This window comes from Cyanistes caeruleus, chromosome 2 (genome assembly GCF_971803275.1).
Source record: "Cyanistes caeruleus chromosome 2, bCyaCae1.hap1.1, whole genome shotgun sequence".
NCBI classification, from domain to species: Eukaryota; Metazoa; Chordata; class Aves; order Passeriformes; family Paridae; genus Cyanistes; species Cyanistes caeruleus.
The window spans coordinates 41,337,433-41,361,427 of NC_141702.1; the positions used below are offsets into that span (position 1 = coordinate 41,337,433).

The window sequence follows — 23,995 nt, forward strand, 5'->3', positions numbered from 1 at the left end:
TTGTCTAGACAAGCTTTCAGTGGCTGAGCACCCTCACAGGAAAAAAAATAAAGCCTCATATTTACAGAGAATTTCCTGTATTGCAGCGTGTACCCACTGCCTCCTTTTGCACTCACTGGAAACTGCTGAGGTCTGGCTCAGTCTTTCCACGTAGAATCACACACAGAATGATTAAGTTGGAAGAGACATTCAAGATCATTGAGTTCAACCCATGCCCCAACACCTCAACTAAACCATGGCACCAAGTGACACATCCAGTCTTTTTAAACACATCCAGAGATGGTGACTCAAACCAACTCTCCCGGGCAAACAATTCCAGTACTTTATCAGCCTTTCTGAAAAAACTTTTTCCTAATATCCAACCTGTATTTCCCTTGGCACAGCTTAACCCTGTGTCCTCTTGTTCTGTCAGTTGCTGCCTGGAGAAAGAGACCGACCCCCACCTGACTACAGCCACCTTTCAGTAGAGTGATAAGGTCACCTCTGAGTCTCCTTTTCTCCAGGCTAAACAACCCCAGCTCCCTCAGCCATTCCCCACAGGGTTTGTGTTCCAAGCCCCTCACCAGCCTCGCTGTCTCCTCTGGATGCATTCAAGCATCTCAATGTTCCAAACTGAGGGGCCCAGAACTGGACACAGCACTCCAGGTGTGGCCTCACCAGTGCCCAGTACAGGGGGAGAATGACCTCCCTGCTCCTGCTGGCCACACTATTCCTGATCCAGGCCAGGGTTTGTTTGCCTTCTTGGCCACCAGGGCACAGGGCTGGCTCATGTTCAGCTGCTGTCACCAGCACCCCCAGTCCCTTTCTGCCTGGTCACTGTCCAGCCACACCATCCCCAGCCTGTAACATTGCAGGGGGTTGTTGTGGCCAAAGTGCAGGACTCGGCACTCTGACCTATTAAACTTCATCCCATTGGACTCTGCCCATCCATCCAACTGTTCCAGGTCTCTCTGCAGAGCCCTCCTCCCTTCCAACAGATCAGCACATGCTCCCAGATTAGTGTCATCTGCAAATTTACTAATGAAAGACTCAATGCCCTCATCCATGTCATCAATAAAAATATTGAACAGAGCTGGTCCCAGCACAGACCCCTGATGAACACCACTGGTCACTGGCCCCCAGTTGGGTGCAGCACCAGTCACCACCACTCTGGGCCTGGCCATCCAGCCAGTTCTGAACCCAGCACAGAGTGCTCCTGTCCAAGCTGAGGGCTGACAGCTTTTCCAGGAGTGTGCTGTGGGAGACAGTGTCAAAGGCCTTGCTGAAGTCCAAATAGACAACATCCACAGCCATAATACACCATGTACTCAGATCACATCTATGTGAGCTTTTTCATACCCAGACTGAATGACTCCAGCTTCCTTTGCCTTTCCTCATGTGTCAGATGTTCTATCCCTCAGTAACCTTCATACCTTTTTGCCAGACTTGCTCTAGTATGTCCCTGTTCCTCCCATAAAGGGGAGCCCAGAGCTGGACCCAGTATCACAGATGTGTCTCACTAGGGCTGAGCAGAGGGGAATGGCCACCTCCTTTGAGCTGCTGGCAACACCCTTCTGAAATGCAGCCTAGACTAAAGCAGATGTTGCTGGCTCATATTCAATTTGTCTACCACCAGAATATCTGTTATCTTTCTTGGGAAGCTGCTTTACATATGACCAGCCCCCAGCCTGGATATGTTCATAAAATTACTCCCCCACTCCTGTGTAGGACATGACATGAATGATGGAACTTTATATGATCTCTGTTGGCCCATTTCTCCAGCCTGTCGAAGTCACTCTGAATGACTGTGCAATCATCTGATCTGTCAACCACTCCTCCCAGTTTTGTACCATCTGCAAAATTGCTTTATTTCCTCCCAGAGGATCAACATGACATTTCAAAGGTAATCAAGAATGACCTCATGATAACTTTGACCAGATCCTTCAGGACTTGAGAGAAAATATCATCAGATTGCATTAACTTGTATCATACTCCGTTTGTCCACACATTCTCCAAACTGACTTTATTCCACCAAGTGTTGAATTTTCCTTCTCTCAATTTTCCCATTTGTCTCTGGGGCTTCGAATTGCTGAAAGTCAGGCCTAACAATAAAGGCCAAAGCAAAGAAAGCATTAAGTACTTCAGCCTTTTACATGCCTTTTGTCATCAGGTACCCTGTTCCATTTAGCAGAGGTTTTCTCCAATTTTTCTTTTGCTGCACACTCATAGAAGCCTTTCTTGCTGCCCTTCACATATGCTCCTAGGGTTTTTCTTACTTAAATTGTCCCTTCATGCTCAACATATGCAACTATAATCCTTCAGGTCAACTGTCCCTGCATCCACCTCTTGGATGCTTCCTTTTTATGTTTGTCTCCTGACACTCTTGCAGATCATCAGGATGAGCCACCCCTGAGTATGGAGGCATTGAGCAGGAATAATAAGTACAAAGGACTGCTAGAGAGTTTTAAAGTCTGAAAGACTTTGAGTTTCCATCTAGATTAAAAAAATAATGAAGTAGCTTATTGAACTCATTAGTATCACTTGCTAGGTCATTTACAAAGGAGTTTAGAAAATATTGCTGTAATGTGCTACATTACATATAATATCCTTACACACAATGCAGTTTCTGAAGGACATTAAATTAAGACTCCAACTCAAGAATCATGCTGCATAACACAAAGGTATTGAGCTAACTGAACATATTACAGCTATAAAACTGGATCTGTAATTTTTGTATATCAGCACATAACTGAATTAAAGGCCTTTGAAACTTTCTACTACACTAGGAATTCTTCCCTCACGCCCCCACCCCAATACCAAGGTTGCCTAACCAGTGTTACATTTATCTGTTTTGAGAGATGTAGCAGTATATACAACTTGGCAAGCACAAGATAGACTGAAATACAGTAAAACATGATCAAGTAAGTGGAAGGAGCAGCAAAGAGATCTTGTGCTTAGCACTGTGCCTTTGACATGATGAAGTAACATTTGGTTTTCACTGTCACTGTCTTAAATATTTTCTTAAATGACAAAAAGCCACAGTAAAACCAGCACATAACAAAACAGGTGTCTATGAAGGCACAAGAAACAGTCTCAAGTCTACTACTGAATCCTATGTAATGTAAGCACTTAACACTGGGATCTCTAAATGCAATAGCTGACTAGTCGACATATTAGAGTCTGCACAAAGCCATTCAAATTTCTTTAAGCTCAGAGTCCATAAGACTGTGATATATATATACTGATATATATATATATATATATATATATACACACTTGAGTGGGGGATAAAAGGAAATAAATAATATAAATAAATAATATAAAAGGAATAGAAAGAATAGAAAGCTCAAAGGCAGCTCCCCCTTAGGAGTTTCATTCTGCTGCACAAGTTAAGAGCTCCAGTCAGGCTTTCTTTTTCCCAGTCACACATCTTTATTACACAGAAGCCTCTCTGATGATGCCACTAGGTTAAAATATATCACTCACAATCTAGCTTAAAACATCACAAATACTTTGAAATTCGTGTGATTCAGTTGTCACTGGATGGTCACATCACTGCAGCAATATACTAAAAAATCCATCATGTCAAGACAGAATTTGATTCAACAAGTCCCAGTCACGTACAAGTGAAGAAGGGCCTTTTAAAGAGTAATAATTTAATTACAAACCTGGCAACAGAGAAAGGAAGATGCTGAACCCTCAAAAAAAAGACTAAAGAACAGCAGTTCTCTCTCTTAACATAAAGTTTGTATGTTTTTCCACTTTCAGAAAAACTACCACATTGTTAATACCTGCTTTATGGAAGTAACAGATGCAATAATCCAAAAGCAATCGTTTACAGACACAAATTGTAAAAATGCTTACTAATTTGATATTATCAGTGCAATATTTTTAACATTTTACTTCATATTCACTTCTGCAATATTCTGCCACAATGAATTGAGATGAATCAGTGACAAACAATAAATTTTGACCTCTATAAAAACAGACACTAAATGTACTTTGATATCATGAATGTGCAATTTTCAGTGCAATTTGACTTTAAATAACCAAGAGGCAGAATATTAGCAATAATCATTTTTATACATTTTAAAAAATGATTTCAAACTTTTTTTAGCTAATACTGCTTACAAAAATACTTTGAATTGTGTATTTGCACTTAATTTCATAACAACAATAAGCACCAAAATTGATTTAAGATATTAAATGGAAATCTATTAAATCAGATCTTCCCATTTTCAATAACTAATTCATCTTGTGTGTCTGATACTTCCACTTGAAAAATTAAAAATCTACTTGATTCACCTGTAGGTGACACTGTTGGTCCTAGCGATACAACCAAGGAGCCATAGCATTCCTGCAGTCTGGAACAATGGTGATTCCAAACCATAAATTTATTTATTTATTTTTTATATTTGTACGCTACTACTTTTAAATTCCACTGTGTCATGATTTAATCCCAGGCAGAAACTGAGCCCCACACAGCCATTTGTCCCCTCTGGTGGGATGGAGTAAAAGTGAGGGCTGAGATAAAGGGTTTAATAAGTAAAGCAAAAGCTGTGCACACAAGGAATTCAAAGCAGGACAAGGAATTCATTCACCACTTCCCATTGGCAGTAGGTGATCAGGGGATCCATCACGTGTAACTGTGATTTGGGAATAAAAACGGTCCCTCTGAATGTCTCTCTTTCCTTCCTCCAGCTCTCTGGAGGAAACCCTGTGGTATGGGATATCCCTGTGGTCATTTGGGATCAGCTGTCCCAGCTGTGTCCCCCTCCCAATTCCCTGTGCACCCCCAGTTCACTTGCTGGTGGGGTAAGAGGCAGACAAGGCCTTGACTCTCTGAAAGTACTGATCAACAATAACAAAAATACCCTGTGTCATTTACACAGTTTCCAGCAAAAATGCAAACCACATCACATACTAGTTGTTATAAAGAAAATTAACTCTATCCCAGCCAAAACCAGCACAAATTTTAATATCAAACCTCTTCAGAGACAGTGATTTATGTAAGTGCATAAAGTACAGATATATTAAAATGAATATGCTCTGATAAAGCTTAAAGTAATGAAAAAATGTGCCCAGTGGAGAGGAAAAGGAAAAAAACAAGAGTATATACTTGTAGCAAGGGCTCTTCATCCAAATCAAGTATTGGTATTTGCTCATTTAAGTGCTGAAGTACAATGCCAAATAGTTTATCGTTTATAGGGAAAAAAAAAAAAAAAAGAAAAACACTCAAAACTTCTGGTTTCAAAATGATTTAAAAAAAGTTCTAGTAGCCAAGCCAGGCATGAATATAATTACTTCCAATAAAAGGGCTCACACTACCAAGTATGCAATTACAAAACAACCCCACCTTATATCCTTTAACTACAGAATACATAAACCAAATTTTTTCCTATTGTTCAAAATGTCTGTAATTTTATCTGGCATTATTTCAACTAGATTTCTACTGCTAAACCAAAAATTAACTCCCACCTTTACGCCCAATCAAAATAGAGATTTTAGCCAAGTGAGTCATAGCAAAGAATGCCAGTCAATTGCACACTTTATCATAGTATGTGACATTTGATTACTAATCACAAAGTAGGTTAGTCAAAGCCTGCACTAAAATTCTACAGATTATGCAATTACAATAAGCAAGTAGGCATGTTAGCAAAATAAACAACTGTATCTGTCTATTTCAAAAGTAAATTGCTTGAAATAAAATGTAAATGCATGTCTGAAGAGTAGTGATTCTAATTTCTGAAGCATGGAAGACTGATTTTTGTAAAATCTGCCATAAATGCAGAAACAGACAGCACCTTCAGTTCCTTATAAAGGACTACTATTTTTTATTCAAACTGCTACTGTTTAATGATGTATAAGTACTTTGCCCCACTGGCAAAATCTTAGCTGTCATAAGCACATATATTAATGGAAGAGTCATAAATTGGAAGGGCTTCCAACAATTTCACTAGGGTACAAGACTGGTGAAAAAAAAAAAAGGAAGTACAGCACTGAAAGCAGACTGATAACATCAGCCTGAGAAAGCAATGTAGTTGTTCCAGCAATAAAAAAAATGCAGACATTTCAACTAAGCAACTAGTTTATTAACTGAACCCACTGAAAAAAATATCCATCAATCTCTCACACAAGTCAAACTTCATTTATTTCCTAATAGGTTTCATCATCAGAGACAATCAAGAATCCTGCACATGATGTTGCAGAGTTTATTGCCTTTATTTCTGAGGGTTAAAGAGTTCAGTTGAAGAATTAACATCACAGGTTCAAACTTATCTCTCTGCTGTTTAACATGAGTATTTTTTACCTGCTTTACTATTTCCCCAAGTTGGTGTAAGGACTGGAAAACCGTAGCCTTCATAAAAATGGCACCCACAGAAATATTCCTTCCTTGTCTTTAAAGGGTAAGGAAATAACACTACAGTGCTAAAAAATTGAAAGCTTGTTCCTGAGATGAGCTAGATGGGCATATCAGCATTACAGAATTGAGCACAACTTGCAAGGAAGTGGGCTTCAAATATAAGTATTTTCTTCAGCTGCAGACTGTAGTCAGTGCAGATTCATCTAATCCAGGTTATACCTTCATTTCCCGTTTACTTCCTATTTTGGATCTCTGAAGAGAGTAACTTTTTCTTCCTTCTGTTTATCTATTGAAACACTTTCAGAATTCCACTTTCTCCCTCTAAAAGCTGAAGAGGTTGAATTTAGCCCAGCTGAGGACTTGAGTATTACTGGTCCCAAACCTGAGTGTGACTGCTATCAACTGCGAGTGTACACGCCTTACTGGTGAAAAGACTGCCACAATCAAAACCTTAAAACACCCCACAGCATTTCAAACCTTGCAGATGTTCAAAGACACATACTTTCTGATTATATTTTAATTTTCACGTTTTCAGAACTAAACACTAATTAAGAAAGACAATTCAAATTTACAGAAAAAAATTTAAAGTAAGATAGAAAAAAAAATTAACAGTCTGTGGTGTGCCATCAAAACTCCTCGCCCCAAAGAGATCCTGGGTAGTGGATTTTTAAAACAGTTTTCCCTGAAGATAGCATTCTCTATGAAGCAGGTAGCAAAATTTTATTTTGCACACTAGGAGAACTTCTGAAACAAAGGAAATACATATGGAAACAACAGTGTGAAGTGGAGATGACTTTGGGACACAGAAATCCCACTGCATAAAAAAGGTTTTGATCCTTCTTGACTCAGACCTCCAGTTTAGCAAGGATTTCTGTCCTAAATATTTCAGTATATTTCTCTCATTTGAAAGATAAGGCTTAATGTCATTTATAGAAAGAAAGACTTTTTTTTAGATTGTGTGAGACTTTGAAAATTCAGAAGAAAGAAAGCTTTCTTTCAGCAAGGTTGTAATAAGGAGTATTCAAGAAGTTCTCGCAAAAGAGAGGCAAGTTTCTCCTTCTTTCTTTCCTTCTTTCTTTTAAATTACATTTTGACATCTTCCTGTCCCAGTCCAAATTTTGATCAAAAGAGGATATTTGGCCATTGAAACCAGGGGTGTGCATAGAATACAGCACTACTTTGCATTCTAGCCATACTGGAAGAAGGAATATTAACCAGGTTAAACTCTGTTTTTGAAATGAGCAACTTGAAAAGCAGAGGGTTTTTCAGTAGCTGTGAGCTTTATAATCTCTGGATCACTTCTGAAGGCCACTTCATGAAAGTTTAACTACTCATACCAAAAGAGATTTGTAGATTTTATTGCATCTAGCACATCCAAAGCACCATTTTGTTCCTGGAAGGAAAAAACTGGCATCTGTAGTCAACAGTAATACAGATGTTTGCAACAATTGCAAGTAAAAAACCAATGGCGTGCAATAGGAGATGAAGGTCACTCAGAGAAGACTAACATCAAAGTGCTTACAGGGATGCATAAAATATACTGGATAAGCAAAAATGAGATTAGATAGGGACAAAGCACCGAGAGACAAGAAAAAGCAGTACTATCTTGCTTCAGAGATACTTTAGATTGTACATTCTATGCAATTTTTCAGTCTAAGTTCTTCATATAGTTTTCACAAAATGCTGTGGTACTACAAATGGGATAGCAATTGACAACACCCACCTTTAAAAAAAAAACAAACGATTCTATAGTTAATTTCTGTTAAAATGCAATACAGTACAATAGCCTGTGAATTACAATTATGGGAGAAGGGCTGTCAATATTCTGAACTAAAAACATTCATAAATCTTGTTCAGAAATTGAAATGTTTTTCTATGAGTTTGGTGACATGCATGTCAAGATGACATCATCTTTATTACTGTAAGGAATCACTATCTCATGTACTTAATATATGAATAAGAACAGTCACATTATATGCATATTCAGCCTCTAACAGTGGACTTTGTATATCCATGAAGTGGGAAGCACATACATAGCAGAATATCATAGAATATAATACTCTAAAATTTAATAAAATGCACACAGGAAAAGTAGCAGGAATCACCCTCACTATTTGCTTTTACTTAGAAGCATCTCTATACCCCATAAAAGTGCAGGAAATGAGAAACAGTATATGTGAAAAATAAAGCTGTAGGTGAAACAGCAGGCACCTCAACTTTACAGCCCTCTTTTGCTTCAAACAGTTTTGGACTTGATTAGTTTTATATTGCAGTTAAGAACTTGAGAAAAAAGCATTAGTCCATTTTATTAGTAACAGATTCCAATAGGGAATAAAGCCTTCATGACTTAATATCAGAGGCTATTGGCTGACAGAATCTATCAGAGTGATCATCCATATTACTCAGAGGTCCTGATGCCATTTGTCGTTCTCAGAACTACTTGTCCTATTCAGCTCTGATGCTTTTGTGGTCTCTGCTTCACTTCTCACTTCTGTCTTGCCATCAAAAGTACAATTAATCAGCTAATTTTTGAGATGTCAAAATACATTTGGTCCTTCAAGCTATTTCCTCTCGTCAAGAAAAGCATTATTTTCAGTAATCAGACAAATGTATTTGACAATGCAAATGCAGCTTACACAAATTCTCTTTTCATTTACAACACTAGTGTTTACAAAGACACCACCAATACTGTTGTATCACTTGTGCTCTTCAATAAGAACTGCCCTTTTGTTCTAAACAACTCTTATTTCAAGTAGAAACAGCTGGGTAAAGTTAAATAGAAAAATAACCAGCTAATAAAATTTGCAATAAACTAAACAAAATTCACTTGGATTTTAGATCTCAAAATTAAATGATCAGTGAAAGCAGTAACTTTATTTTAAAAAAAGCTCGAACTAAAACTCACTAAGCTATTGCAGCTGGCAGATGCCCACCCAACCACCCTCATGTCCCCTCCCTTCCTGGACAGGGGAAGAAAGTAAGATGGAAAAGTGTATGGGTCAAGACAAAAGACTGGGAGGTCATGTACCAATTGCAAAACAGATTTGATTTGGAGAAAATTACTGCAAATTAAAAATAGAGTACAATAGCAAGGAAACAAAGACAAAATCTTAAAACCTTTCCCTGCTACTCCCCCTTCTCCCCAAGCTCAACTTCACTGCTTTGTTCCCACATTCTCCAGATGTCAGGGATGGGGGTTATAGTCAGTCCATAACTTCATCTCAGACATTCCTCCCTCACACTTTTTCCCCACTCTGCTGTGGATCCCTGCCACAGGATCCACCTTCACACACTGCTCCAACATGGGTCCTTTCCACAGGCACAGTTCCTGCCAGGAGCCTGTTCCTGTATGAGCTCTCCACCTTTTCCTTTACTGCACCATTGACCTGCTGCAGCGTGGAGTGCTCCAAGAGCTGCAGTGTGCACATCAGCTCCACCATGGCTTTCAATGGGCTGTGAGGGAATCTCCAGTGCCTGGAGAACCTCCTCCCCTCCTTCTGCTCTGACCTGAGTGCCTGGAAATCATTCACATTTTTAAAATGCTCAACACGTCTGGCACTTGGCAAATGAAAATGGTATCTTTTCTAAACCTATGAAGGATGTTTTCTTAGCGAAATGTGAAGATGGTTTTCACATAAACAGTGAGTAATGTTAAGAATCAACTCTGAAAGCAATGTGACCTTAGTTTATACAGGTTAATGGGAAGAGAACAAATATGCCAACCAGCTGCCCATTTTCTAAATGACAGTGCAAGTCAGGTTTAGCAGGACTTTCTTCACTAGCCAGATATGACACCAAAAAATGTAAACTTTGAATTTGATTTCTTGAAGATCATGGAATTTTTTAGCATTCATAAAGAATGAAGTCTTTGTTGTTTGTTTGCTTTTTTGTGCTTGGGTTTGTTTTAGTTGTTTGTTCTTTTTATAATGGGTTAATGCTCCCATAGTTTTCCTATTTCCTGCCTTCATTAAGGAGGAATGTTTTAGAAGCACATTAAGTTGAAAGCAGACTACGATCAGATACAGATTCTGATTTGCTTCTGATGCCCCCTTCTTTAATCAGACATGAGATTAATTTTTATTAAATCTGTGACAGAAAAAAGACAGAGATATTTGGAGTATAGCAGAAACCTAGAAGCTTTGGAGAGGTCTTTTTCTGTGATGTCTTTCAGGCCCATGTTGACACAAGCCTTGCAGCTCAGTAAACGTATGCAACTTTTTCTGCGGACCTTGAAATACTTAAGTACTATGTAAACATTACAAAAAATCCAATAATATGTTTTCAATTATATAATCTGTATAATTAAATTTTTGATCAAGAAATAGAAATGCTTTTCTTTTAAGAAAATAAATCTATATTCCTAAAGAGTTCAAAAATATTCAATAGTTTAGAAGTGGCAGAATCAGGACTATTTCCACAATTACAGTTTGATTCATTTTCTCATAATATTAATTTATAAGAGTAAATTTCCTTTTCCTGCTGTCTGAATCCCTTTAAGTCCAATAGCATGAGAATGAACGAACAGAATATGTAGAGGTTTATAGGCTGGGGAAATTAGCCTGCTTTCAATACTTGACCAGATTTATCTCCAACTATTACATAATTTTAGCAACACAGAAAGCACTTGTGATCTGGCCTTAACACTAATACATATCTGTAGCAAGCAAGGCTCATGACAGTCTGGTACTCCTCAAAGGAAAAGAAATCTAAGACCAATGAAAGTAATTTTTCTTGTAAATGCAGGTCTGAGACACAAATTGAAGCAAAAACATTATAGAAAACTAATTTCAACTTTAAAATGTCAGTCTCACTTATATGTAGTTATTTGAATTAGAACACAGGTTGTTGACACTGATTATAACAAAACACATCTAATACAAAACTGCTGAGGTACGAGTTTAAGGGGAAGAAACATTCACACAAACTGAAGATGCAATAAAACATCAAAATAACTTTTCTTAAAAAGAAAATAAAATATAACAGGGTAATTTTCAAAAACTATTTTAAAAGTTCATAAGGGTGGAAGAAACTTTGATAAGCTTTTATTATGTTATGCCAAGGATCTTAACTTTGTTTCATGCTGTGTAGGCATAAAACTTTAAAAAGAAGTTATCTTCTACATTTTTTTATGCCCACTAACTTTGTGTTAAGGCCAGAAGGCATTTCTGCACTCTGTAGAGGCTACCACTGTTCTGCACAAGTTAAGGCATGATGCCACTCAACCATCAGCTTACAATAAATACATTGTGCCCAGGGCAAGGCACTGCTTTCAGACTTGGTGATTACCTTATAAATCTACACTGCTCCAATTCCAGCTGTATTCTCCAAACTTTAAAAGATAACTATAACTACATTGCATTTGTTGCAAACACAATGTCAAACCATTCTGTGTTTCTATGAAGGGAAATTGTCTCAGAGGTTTAACACAGATCCCATGTTAAACTTGCAACTGTGGCTTTCAATGCATAAGATGTGGGGAGCCAAGTTAGAAGACTGACTGAAGATTCAATAAAAAGCTATTTTTGTTTTTCTTTTTAAGGCAGTTTTATTACTGTTAAAATCAGAAATAACTAATTTTAAAAGCTTATGAAGTGTGTTGGAACCATAATAATGTTAATGAATATTCAATAATAGTATGGAAGCAAAATCATATCATGTATAAGACCATAAAAGTATGGAGCAGCAAGAAACATGTCTACCTTCTGGATGGGTATAAATGACAACATGGAAAACACAGAGTTATTGCTAGAAAAATATGCTATAGACCTTTTTAACTGTAATTTTTCAAAAATATTTAAAAGATTTTATTCCACCATAACAGAAAGGAAAATTTAAATTTCTTGTTACCTTTTTTTGGCTAGCATTTATATCTTTAAAAATACTTGTAGAAAAAATAATAGAGGTGGCTCCCACTGCACATTAAGGGTGCATTCCTGAGAAGGGAGACAGTTATCCATTTGTCAGATAAGGCAATTTTTCCTCATCAGGATAAGCACAACAGCTACATGTAATAACTTACAAAGTACACATCTTTACATATACACAGACAAAGTATGAAGGATGAAGCAAGCAGGATGGAAAGGAAGCAGAAAATTATCAGGATTGTCACTGAAGCACTACTTCTAACTAATACCTGACAATCACCTTATCTTTACATCTTTTGTTGAGACTGATATGATTCACCTGAGGACAAAAATAAAGATGGTGAAAATGCAACTGCTCAGAAGACAGGCAGAAGACAACTGTCACAGGAGATACATATCAGGCCTTCAGTGCCTAGACGTACCAACTAAGATATTTTGAAACAGTTATCCAGCCTGAAATACCAGCATCTACTTCAGGTGCTCTCTGCCTTTTACTCTGCACATGATATATACTGTCCCTATATATATAAATTGTGTGCATGCATCTACCTGCTGTAACATTAATTCTTACAGGAAAAAATGTTTTTTTGTTAAACAAAGGTATTTCATTACTTACACTACTAAAGGCTAGAAAACAGAGCAATGACTGGCAAAGCAAATCTGAAGCTATAAATAAAGCAGCAACACCTATCAGAGTATTCCTTTCTGAGAAATGCACACATTAGAGAAGCTGACAAGTAAAATTAAGTTTTGAAGCAAGAATCAATTTAATACAGGGTAAAAAACGGTGAAAGAAACCCGCTTGGATGAAGTGGTTTTAAGTGCCTAGTTGAGCAAAGAAAGCTCTGCGTTTTTATAGAAAACAATATATATACAGAGCAATAAGAAAGATCCAGTTCAAGCAAGTGTCTTTCCTCTGTTTATAATACACTACATACTTGCTGTGCACTTTGTTAATAAAACATTGCACACTGCTGGACTCCAGAATCTTCAAGAAGAGTAGTAGCAAGTAACCAAGTAACACTTGGATTGGCATTATCCCTCGTCCTTACCTTCTACATTTCTGATTAATCATAAGACTGACTAGCTATGACAAACAAGAGAATATAAAAAATTGTTATTTCACTGTCCCAGAATTTTAACCTTTATATTTTTCTTTTCTTTTATCCTTTCTAATGTTTTGAAGACCAAAGACACAAAACTGAGCAAAAGCAAAACTGAAATTAATCAATACTTAAAACTACAGTTTCTTCGACAATGTAGGAACTGAGCTTTGGGTCACAAATACAATGACTTCCAAATTTTTCCTCTTCTGGAGACCATTTTTCTTCCATCTCCACTCTCCCCAAAGGTTTGGAAACTACAAATACATTTCAAATTAGTGTTGCTATACTACAACATACATAGGAAACACAATAATCCCTTGAAGGTAAGCTTCAGGAGAAAAAAAAAAGCTAATTTCAAAGCAATGAGATGAAAAAAAAAAATTACCCATATCCTCCCTTTTATACTTCTCCTTGATTTTTATACATCAATCTGCTTTAGTCTCTTCTCCACAACAAAATTAGCAATTATGCTAGTAGTGTCATGCTGGACTGAAAGAAAAAAGCATGATGAAGCAGATAGTCTTCCTACACTCAAGTTACTAAGTTCCTCTAAGTTAATACTCTGTATATGTTAAGAGTTCCCTTCCTAGAGTAATAAATTTCAGCTTTGTTAACTATTTCCCATACAAATTTTTTAATAAAACCTGCAATATTTTTTGTTTCTTTTGTTCCCTTACTTTTTTTACTGGATGCAAGCAGAGTACTAATAATGAGGTGAGATTGTAGGAATTATATTGCTAACTAGAAGAGCGAGCATAAATAGCACTTTTCCATTCTACATTCATTCTGTTCATCCAGCTTTGTCCTTACATTCAGAGCAGGCTTTTCTACTGTCACTTTCAGTTTCAGCAGTGATTGCACATTATCTCTCTGTCTATTAAAACCATGATCTACTTGATTATGTGCCCTAGCTGAAAAGTACTGTGCAAACAGGAAGCAATTTAAAATGGTAATTTGGTGTATCTAAATAACTTCAATTACTAAAAGTTCCTACCAAACTTTTTTTGTTTTAATTTTGTAAACTCAGACTTTAGGTAGATGGTGTTGCAAAGTCACTCTGATAAAGTATGAGTGATTTTACTGTCACTCACTGATATTGGTTTGCTATTTATTGGTTACCACAGTATTGTGACTATATGTATTAATAGGTATGCATATACATCTAATTGCAATTCACAGCTTCATACTGGATTACTACTGCAGTGGTCCTCCTAGGTATTAATTACATACTTTGTCATGTGAAGGGTTCTTCTCTCCACTCACCATAAAAACGTTAAATACCTCTAAGCTAAGACTGCTGAAATATCACTCATCTGGTTCAACAATTACAAGTTACATTTCTAAATGCCCATATTGATAATATAACCAGTTCTCTTTTCTGTTTCTTGGACCAGGCAGAAGGGGAAAGGGTAATCACATGGAACTGTATGCAAGAACAAGTATCTGAAGATTTTTGAAAAATGGTATTTCACATAACACAAATAGAGTTTGCTTGAAATAAATATGGTAAAACGTGTCTGCTAAAAAAAATAATCTCCATTTATGCAATCCTATTTAAAAGGCTAAACCCACAAATTTTATTGATTTTTATGTATGTTAAATGTTTAGCATAGTGATGCCACCTTCTTTTTAAGGTCAAATGAGGAACAGTAAGATCAGCCATTAACAGGAACCTGTAGTTTTTGTTTGTTGGGTTTTGTTGTTTGTTTTGGTTTTATGGTTTTTTTAATAAAAAAGAAGGTGTTATTTTAACATATCTGTAACAATGTTGTTACAGCATTTCTGATTTATTTGGAACTTACCATTTGCAGACCAAACTTTAAACTTTTTAAAGACGGTTTTTATTGAAGAATTCTGAACTTATATCAGTGTACACAATCACTGTAATTACAGCTGTAGTAATAATGTTCCAGCTGCTTCACCAATAGTGTTGCTAGGAGTTTGAAGAGCAGTGTACCTATGAAAAGGTACAAATACACACAGAGAAAAATATTTTAAAAGATTAAGCATACCTGTGTTCGCAGAATTTCGCCTTTTGACAGTTGCATATCACCAGTCAACTCTTTCACAGTAATGCCAAGTGGTTCCAGACGCTTGCTGAAGTAATTTGTCATTTCGGCTGCCAAAGCCTTCATAGGAGCAACATACACAATCTGCACCAAAACAACACTCACTTGATAAATGAGCAAACCCCACAATGTCGTTTGTTTCATGGCAACGACTACAAATCACAATTTATTGTGAAATATGATGCCAGGCGCTTACGGTGAAAAATCTTAATAGTGATATATGAAAAGTAGTTATCTTTGTTGGATAAGTGTGCAGCTGCTTAAAGGACAATGGATTTCGTTTATACAGCCCCATCGCATTGAAAATTGGTTCTGCATGAAAGCTAAATGCATTTTCATAGCTGTTTATGCACATAATAAGATTTTTAGAACACAAGTAAGAATAGCTTTAACAATAATGAAGTAAATCAAAACTAGCCTTATCTTTAACTTGGAAAGGTCTAATGTCCTTGAAAACATTGTGATTTCATATTTCATGTATAACATATAATAGATTTTACCTTACAAGTTAAAAAGCTGTTATTTGGTTCAATAAACTCCTACCTTAAACTCATCCTTTTTGATAACACCATGTTGGACATGCTGGCGAATTTCATGAAGGATTGTCAGCATGGCAATGTTAGTTTTTCCAGCTCCAGTGGGGGCACAGATCAGCATGTTCTCATTTGTGTTGTAGGCAGTCTCAAAAACTATGGACTGGATTCGGTTTAGTCTTTTCATGCCTTTAAAAGCAAGTTGTCCAATCTGTCAAAAAAAACACACATATCTTGGATTTTTCAGATGTTTGCACATGTGTGTATGTGTGTCTGTGTATCTATGCATATCTTAATCATAATAAAAAAGAACACATGGAAACAAACCTTTAGATATCTGTCATAATACATTTTTTAGTCTGAGGGTACCACTTCTACCCAACCCTCAAATAGGGAATCAATAAAGAAAAAAAAATTGTAGCAGGATAACATCTCCTAAAATTAATCAAACTCTCTAGCCCCATACTAGAATTTCAGCACATAATGTTTTTTAACCAAGAGTGGGACCAAAACTAATATGCTGTAAAATATAGAACTACCTCAGTAAAACAGCATTAATGGGAAAAGAATAATATACATCTCAAAATCTAAGATGACAAACTATGAGTATTCCATTGGAAGACGAGGCAGCAAAACAACAGAACTCAGTCAAGTTCAATTTTGCAAACACAGACACACATATTCAGCAAAAACTTTCTCTTGCTTCTGAGAAAATCTCCATCTTGCAATTGTTTATTTTCAGACCTTTCTCCAACAATATTCACAACAGACTGCAGTCAACAAAAGGATCATAAAGCTTGTATGCATAGTCCAAAACAAATTTAGAGATTGTTTTGAAAAACTGAATTTTATAGTTGATACAGGAAATTATGCTTATTATCATTTAACACATGTTTAAATCTTATAAAGTACAAATCATCAATTACAGTAATACTTTTCTCCTACTGGTCTCACTGAAAAATTACATTTTTACCAGGAAAGAACCACTGTACAGACAGTGGCAATTTCTGCATTTGAAGATCATAAAACCTTTGCAACTGAAGAACAGCCCCTAAAATATAAAATTAATTTTCTAATAAACTTACTTTTTCTTAATTACTTTTCACCATTGTTTAAAATAGACTGCAGAATACATAATTATTTTCTTCCTACAGATTTAATTACCTGCACTGCTTCTACCACAAAGAATGAAAAGTATCGTACTGATATATTCGAAGATTGTTATTTTTACATTACTTGTAGGAAGCAACAAAAGTATCAAAGAATGTTCTAAAGATCTCCTTTTCTATTACTCTGGATACTTTAATTAATTTACAGTGGTTTCCTTTGGTAAAAGCCTCTCCAATACCAAATTTCTTCCCAATTCATTCCAATCCTAAGAAAATTATTTGAGCAAGATTTCCCCAAATAATGCAAGCTTAGGAATGAGGACTTCATCAGCTATTTATATCAAATACTTCACTTAATTTTCAACAAACAACACTAAGTCTGTGATTGTGCTGCACCTTCCTTGTAGTAGTCTTATGTGAGGGGCTATGATAGAAATTACAAATTTAGATTAATAGACCATTTCCACAAAAACTGAAAATGCTCTGCTCTTAAATTTAGAGGAAGGATGTACTTAATGACTAACCAACTGCAGTTTTATTTTAGATAGCTTTGAACATGAAAAATCAGCATTTACTGATATAGAAGTCAATGAAAATGCTATGCAATCAACATGCTTTCTTTTTGAAAAAGGTCCTTTTCAATTTAACAGTACTTTTGTCTTAAAGCTTTTGGGTTGGAAACTTCCTATGCCCCACTGAAAAAGTACTACTTAAATCATGATGTGCATTTGTATTTGTAGGACTGACAAATCTCAAATATATCTAAACATCTATTTTAAACCATTATCTTTGGTGAAGAAAAACAAAGAATCTAATGCAACTAATTCATGCACTTTTCACCAAATTTCTTCAGTTTTTTAGTGGCTGAATTTCAGGATTACAACAGTTTTAACTGTCACTATTCTTGCAGTTTACTCTGCTTGCAACAGTACAGAAAGAAATCTTATTTCTTTTGCACCAAGTCTTGTATACATAATGTGTACTTTGTGTGTCATCTTCAAAATTAATTTCATCTTCATGAATAAGACTCTTATAATGTATTAATGGTTTTCCTGGAGACCTGTTGAGTATCTTGGTGCTATCAGGGCTCAATCAGCTATTTGTATGGCCTCCTTAGTCATTTTAGGTTTCTAACTTGCCTGTTATTTCATTTTCAGATTTCTTGACAGGTCTTTGTAATTGGTTATATTTTTTCCTTTTCCCTTCCATTCCATTGAGTTGCTTTTAGAAGCTATTATAAACACTACATAAAGTTTCCACTGATGAACAGCATTTACAGCCTTTATAACAAAGGATCTACGGAAAGAAATTCACAAATACAACTGGTGATTACAGAATTAAACTAATAAAACACTACATTACACAATATTACATTATTTCAAGAAGTAGTTTTTAAACAAAAGCAGAAACATTGCTGTCTAAATGAAGTCCAGCCTAAGTTCAGAAATGGAGGACAGGAATTTTTCAGTCACCCAGTGTTCACAGTGGCTTTACACATCCAGATCACCTTACAGCAGTGTGATTGCTAATATCCTTAAATATATCTTAAGTTTTCTTAAACTCCTGCCTATAAAAAAATGCTGTTCTAGCTTCTCTTAAACTTTAAGTGTGCAGTGTAAAACATCTTTCTCCTTTATGTTTAGCAGAAATTATATATACTATAGCCCTAGGACATGGAATTGTAAGCAAAAATAAATACATATTTAGAAAAATTAAAATAATTTCCTGTCTCTTTTCCTGTTGGAAAATATTAACACCATGGATTAAGACTGACTTGGTAAAGAGCAATAAAAAAACAGATGTTCCAGAAAAAAACAGAGGAAACTGTGTAGCACGTTAGAAAATTGAAATTCAGCTTGTTTTGTGGAAAGATGCTAATCCTATTGAAACAGGAATATTAAGGGCAGAATAAAGATAAACAAAAAAAACCCAAACAGCAACAACTCAAAAAACCAAAAAACAAAACTTTTTTGTAATAATGGTATTCTGAATCAGAACCTAGTTTTTCATGCAACACACTAATTAATTTTCAAGCCGACATTCAAAAATCAATACAGAAAATTCAGAAACACAAAACAATCAATGAATAATCTTTGAAAGTTAACTCTGCAGGAATATACCAAGGATTAAAAAAACTACAAGAGAAAGTACCTCCAGAGGAAAAAGTATCCTAAGACATCTTCAAACCAACTACCCATTAACTGAAAAAATATTATCTTTCCTCTAAATTCCATTTTACTCCATGCAGTAAGTACAAGTGCATAATCCAAAACCAGTAGTTTTGCCCTTATAAAACAGTAAGGCAGCATACAGAAATCAAACAGTATGCATCAAAGTCCACAACTGACAAAGGTACTAGAAGATTTGGTTTTTTTAAATTGTCATTTGCACATATTACATATTTTTAAAATGGAAAACAATTTTTTTTCCCCCTGGCACATAAACATCAGCCAAGGCTTCTACAGACCAGCTTCTTTTCAGATAAACCAGTGAAATCCCTTCTCGCTTAAAGGACTGATAGCCACTGGATGGCAGAAAGTGTTTTCTACTGAAAATGAATGAGATGCAACATTTTTAGCCTTCTATTCTACAGCTGATTTATCCCTAGAATTCAACACAAACCATAGGAAGTTTGAGTAGAATACAATCAGTGCTACTCTCAACTAACAGCATTTCAAGCCTAAGATGATGCCATTTTTACACAAGTATGAATCAATATGAAAAACCACCGAGAAGCAACTCTTTCCACAAACCAGATGATACTCAAAGCAGCTGTGACGTGAATGAATAAACCCCCTGATTTTACTTCAGTAAGCTTTCTGATTCTTTCACATGGAATTTATTGTTACGACTAATGCATTTATGAATAAATGACACTTAATCAAGATATTCTAAATTAAAAATTTCATCAGAAAGGTATTTCTATGTTGGTGCTCGGACAGCAATTTAAAAATAGGACAAATTTGTTTAAGTCATTAAAGTAATACTCATGAACAAGCCCTTACAGTTCAGTCTGCAGGCAAGCTTCAGCTCAGAAACACAAGTGCTTTAGCGACACAGTAGTGGCAGTGTCAGCTCTAAATAGCACGGACCATCAGCACTTAAGACAGAGTTTTAGTCATGCAATTCATTACCAAGACCTTGTAGAAATGCTCTGTAATGATGACTTCTTGTGTCATATTATAACGAGGTAATAAGATCACTACCCATTTATCTTAGAGATAATCCATTGCACCCATAAGGCAAGGTTGAGCTTTTAGCATTTTCCCTATACATTGGCTTATTTTTAATGAAGAACTATTTTATGCAAAGTACCTTCTATTTCTCAGGTGAAACAAATCCCATTCTGCAGTCAGCTGTTCTAGTACACTTTCAGTCAAAAAGCCAATTGATCTAACTGGTAATAGTATGACTAATCCATGCTTTTTTTACATAAAAACTATGAAATTCAGGATGCAAAGCTCTGATGTCCCTTGTTCTGACACATAAATAATCTCTAGGTCATCCTTCCCCTTTGCTGTCCTCTGGAATGTTGTTCCAGCTGCAAAACACATATCTATGCATATACACTCATATGCACACACAAACATATGTTTTTATATGTATGTATATACACGTATACATTTTAATAAATGCATTCCCACTATCCTTCTGAATTATTCATAATTAGTAGTTCCTCCCTGCTTTCAAATTATGCATCTATACACTTAAAGCACTTTTATGCCCATGTAAATCCTATTTTGTCACTGAAGGTACACTCAGAAATAAACATAGGTGTTACACCTGGGGACTTCCACAGCTTCCCTCTCCTGATGATACTTTTCATATTCTGCTACTTCCATGAAAAAGTGGTAGCTCATGAGATTTAGAAACAGAAATAAATAAAAATGTAATTATATAAATAGTGTAAAAGTAAATTTTTATATTATCTTAGGAGCACTATTTGAGAATATAATTTCCTACCTGCCCCAAAGACTGAAATGTTGACTTTCAAAGTGCACATACACATTTTAAGCAAAGGCTTATAACACGTAAAAGAAAAACTGCATGATGTTTGGATCTGCTCCATTTAGCACCAAATCATATCAGTGAGATTTCATTGGACTTAGGGGAACAATTTTTGCAGAAACAAGGAGCATACACAAAGATATAAAAATTATACAAGCATACCAAATAGAGCTTATGACTGGCTTTGGGCCATAATCAGCATTACAATTTCTTCAAGTAAGTACAAATTATATCTCATCCAGAGTGCAGTACCTGAAGAGTTATGTGCTATAAAGGAAGCTTGGAGTAAAACACATTAGACAGATGCAAATAACAACGGGCACCAGAGAACCAGCAGTTTATTTCAGTACCTTCTACAAGTGACTAGCCTAGAACTGAAAGCAATCCTTGCATGGTATGGGCTATTCGGGTCACTGTTAGCAGCAACCACAGAACACAGAATCATTTAATTTAGAAACCATCCATTCAGCCCCTCTGCTCAAAGCAGGATCATTTGCACCTGTGCAGCTGTGTTTCAACTATCAACAAGGATGGAGACTCCACAACCTTTCTCAGTAAAGAGTATCAGTATCTGACCACCTCACAGTAAAAAAAATTACTCTCCTATGTTCAGATGAAATTTCAAGTGTCTTAATTTGTGCCCATTTCCTCTTGGTGCTGGTGGGCACTACTGATGAGAGTCTGGCTCCCTCTTTGTTAATCATTCTCACATCAGGTATTTATATACACTTGTCAGATTCCCCCTGAGACTCCTCTTCAGCTCTCTCAGACTCTCCTCACACAAAAGATGCTCCAGTCCTTTAACTAGATTAAGAAGTCAGAAGAATTCCTAGAAATGAGAAATAATGAACCATAAGGGTAAAATTATACTCTGATATCTTAGAACAGAGAATCAGAGCCCATATAAGACTTCTTAAAATATGTTCTTAACTGGAATTAAACATCATCTTTTAGAAAACTACAAACTTTATTTTAAAATTATCACCACATTCACTGGTTAATGTAGTAAGTATTTAAGTAGCAGTAGGTATCAGAAACCAGGAAAATTTCCATAATTTATATAGTTATATTAGTTATATTACTGTTACATAGTTATATTATAGTTATATTATATATAGTTATATTAGTATCTTTAACACTGCAAAATTCTCCTAGATTCTAATGGAGTTCACTAGAGTAAAAGGAAGTATCCTGACCAGAAAAAAGAAATAAAATTATATATTCATTCTATATTAAAGGATCACCTCTGCTCAAAGCTAACATAACAAAACAAAAACTATGAAAATTATTATCATTTTGATTTTTTTGGAATGCTGCTTCTAAATTGTGATTAAACATTCCCTCTCCAGACCTTTTAGACCTCACATTTGCCAAACACTGAGAGTTTTATTGAATTACTCAATTCTCAGAAATGTCAGAATTCTGGACAGTTCACAACAGTGAACGCTGTTCAAGAAACAAACTTTCACTAAAGAAGATCCAGACTCCACCCAGAGAAGTTCCATTAAAAACAAATTGCAGCAAAATTTAGGAGTATAATACTCTCCTACCAACTATGGAAACATAGGCCCTCCTTGAAAAAAAGAGCCAGTGAAAACCAAACAAGTCAGAGAATAAAAAGCCTCTATCTCTGGTTTTGTGTGTTTGTGGTTTTGTTTGGTTCTTTGTTCTTCTTTTTTTTGTTGTTTGTTTTGTTTGTCATCAATCCTGCTTTCGGCACTCTTGAAATAAGAAGAATGATCAAGTCAAAATCAAGAGGTTTTAGGGAAAATATTTACCTTCATATATGACAGCTAAGAGTTTACATGCCTGAAGCAATTTCAACAAAAATCCTTGTAAGTCTCTAGTTACATTGTCACCAACTTCATATATAAATTATTCTCTTGATGAGCAATGCTATACAAACAACTGCAGCAGTGATACCTTTTCTACAGACTTCTGAATTATTCAGCCACTTAGTCTTGTACTAAAAAGACAGCATTGAGAAATATTCTTGGGTTCAGTGTATAGATCAAATCCAAAGACACCTGCATGTATATACCCCAAATCAGTTTGAAGGAAATGACAGGACAGCACTATGGCACTATAAGGCTTTTACTGCTCTGAGTTAAAAAACTGGAACAGCTTGGGAGATCTCCTCCCCTCACTGGGAGAATTGTGTTGGGTTCATCAACCTAGTTATAATATGACAAAGGATTATAGAAAAAGTGATTATACCCTCTGGTGATTCAATTTGAGGAAATGGATAACAAAGTGTTTCAGAAAGATTTTTCCATAAAAGCAACAATTTCAACAGAAAATCTGCATAAATTTTGGCATCCAAACAGACACACAGGAGAGATTCTGATTTCAGTGACACTGCTACAAACTCAAAAGTATCCAATGTCAAGAGAATTATTCAAGATTACAGCAATGAAATGGAGATCAGAACACAGCCTCCTCTTGGAGCTTTCTGATACCATTTGTGAATTACACACAGAAATTACCTTGAACTAATGCAGCTGAAGGAAAATTGGCAACAGTTGTGGCATTTCCTAATAACCTCAGAAGTTAAAATCTTATGAGGATAGAAGGATTTGGGTTTAATTTGATCCCATTTCATCCATATTAAATGTAACCAAAAAAAGGCTTTCTTCCTCATAAAATTAAAAATAACTTAATGCTGTACAAAGTTAAAATTATGGGAGAGTGAAATACCAAAAACTGTACATATTTTTAAAAAAAATATTTAAAATCTACATTCAAAATATCAACAAATTTTTAAGAAACATTTTAGATGGCATGGCCTGCTATGTATTGACATCTCCACTATCTTTTCTAGATGGAACAGTGAGAAAACTGATGATGCTTATATGCTACAGTCTATTCTTCAGGTTTTGTTGTGGTTTTTTTCCAATTCAGAGAACACTCTCATAATTCCTTATACCTAAATACATCTAAAAGAGACTCTTAGCTCTGTTGAT

The 23,995-nt window shown here is 35.7% G+C and overlaps 1 protein-coding gene across 7 annotated transcripts in view; it reads right to left on the reverse strand.

Moving 5' to 3' along the window:
• Positions 1–23,995, reverse strand: part of ASCC3 (activating signal cointegrator 1 complex subunit 3) — a 252,280-nt gene that overhangs the window by 170,516 nt on the left and 57,769 nt on the right. For all 7 annotated transcript variants that reach the window (XM_086876632.1, XM_086876631.1, XM_086876634.1 and 4 more), the window contains 2 exons: positions 15,926–16,126; positions 15,326–15,466 (listed from right to left, as the gene is read on the reverse strand). In XM_086876632.1, coding sequence (XP_086732758.1) covers positions 15,326–15,466; positions 15,926–16,126 — 342 coding nt within the window. The remainder of the gene's footprint in view (positions 1–15,325; positions 15,467–15,925; positions 16,127–23,995) is intronic.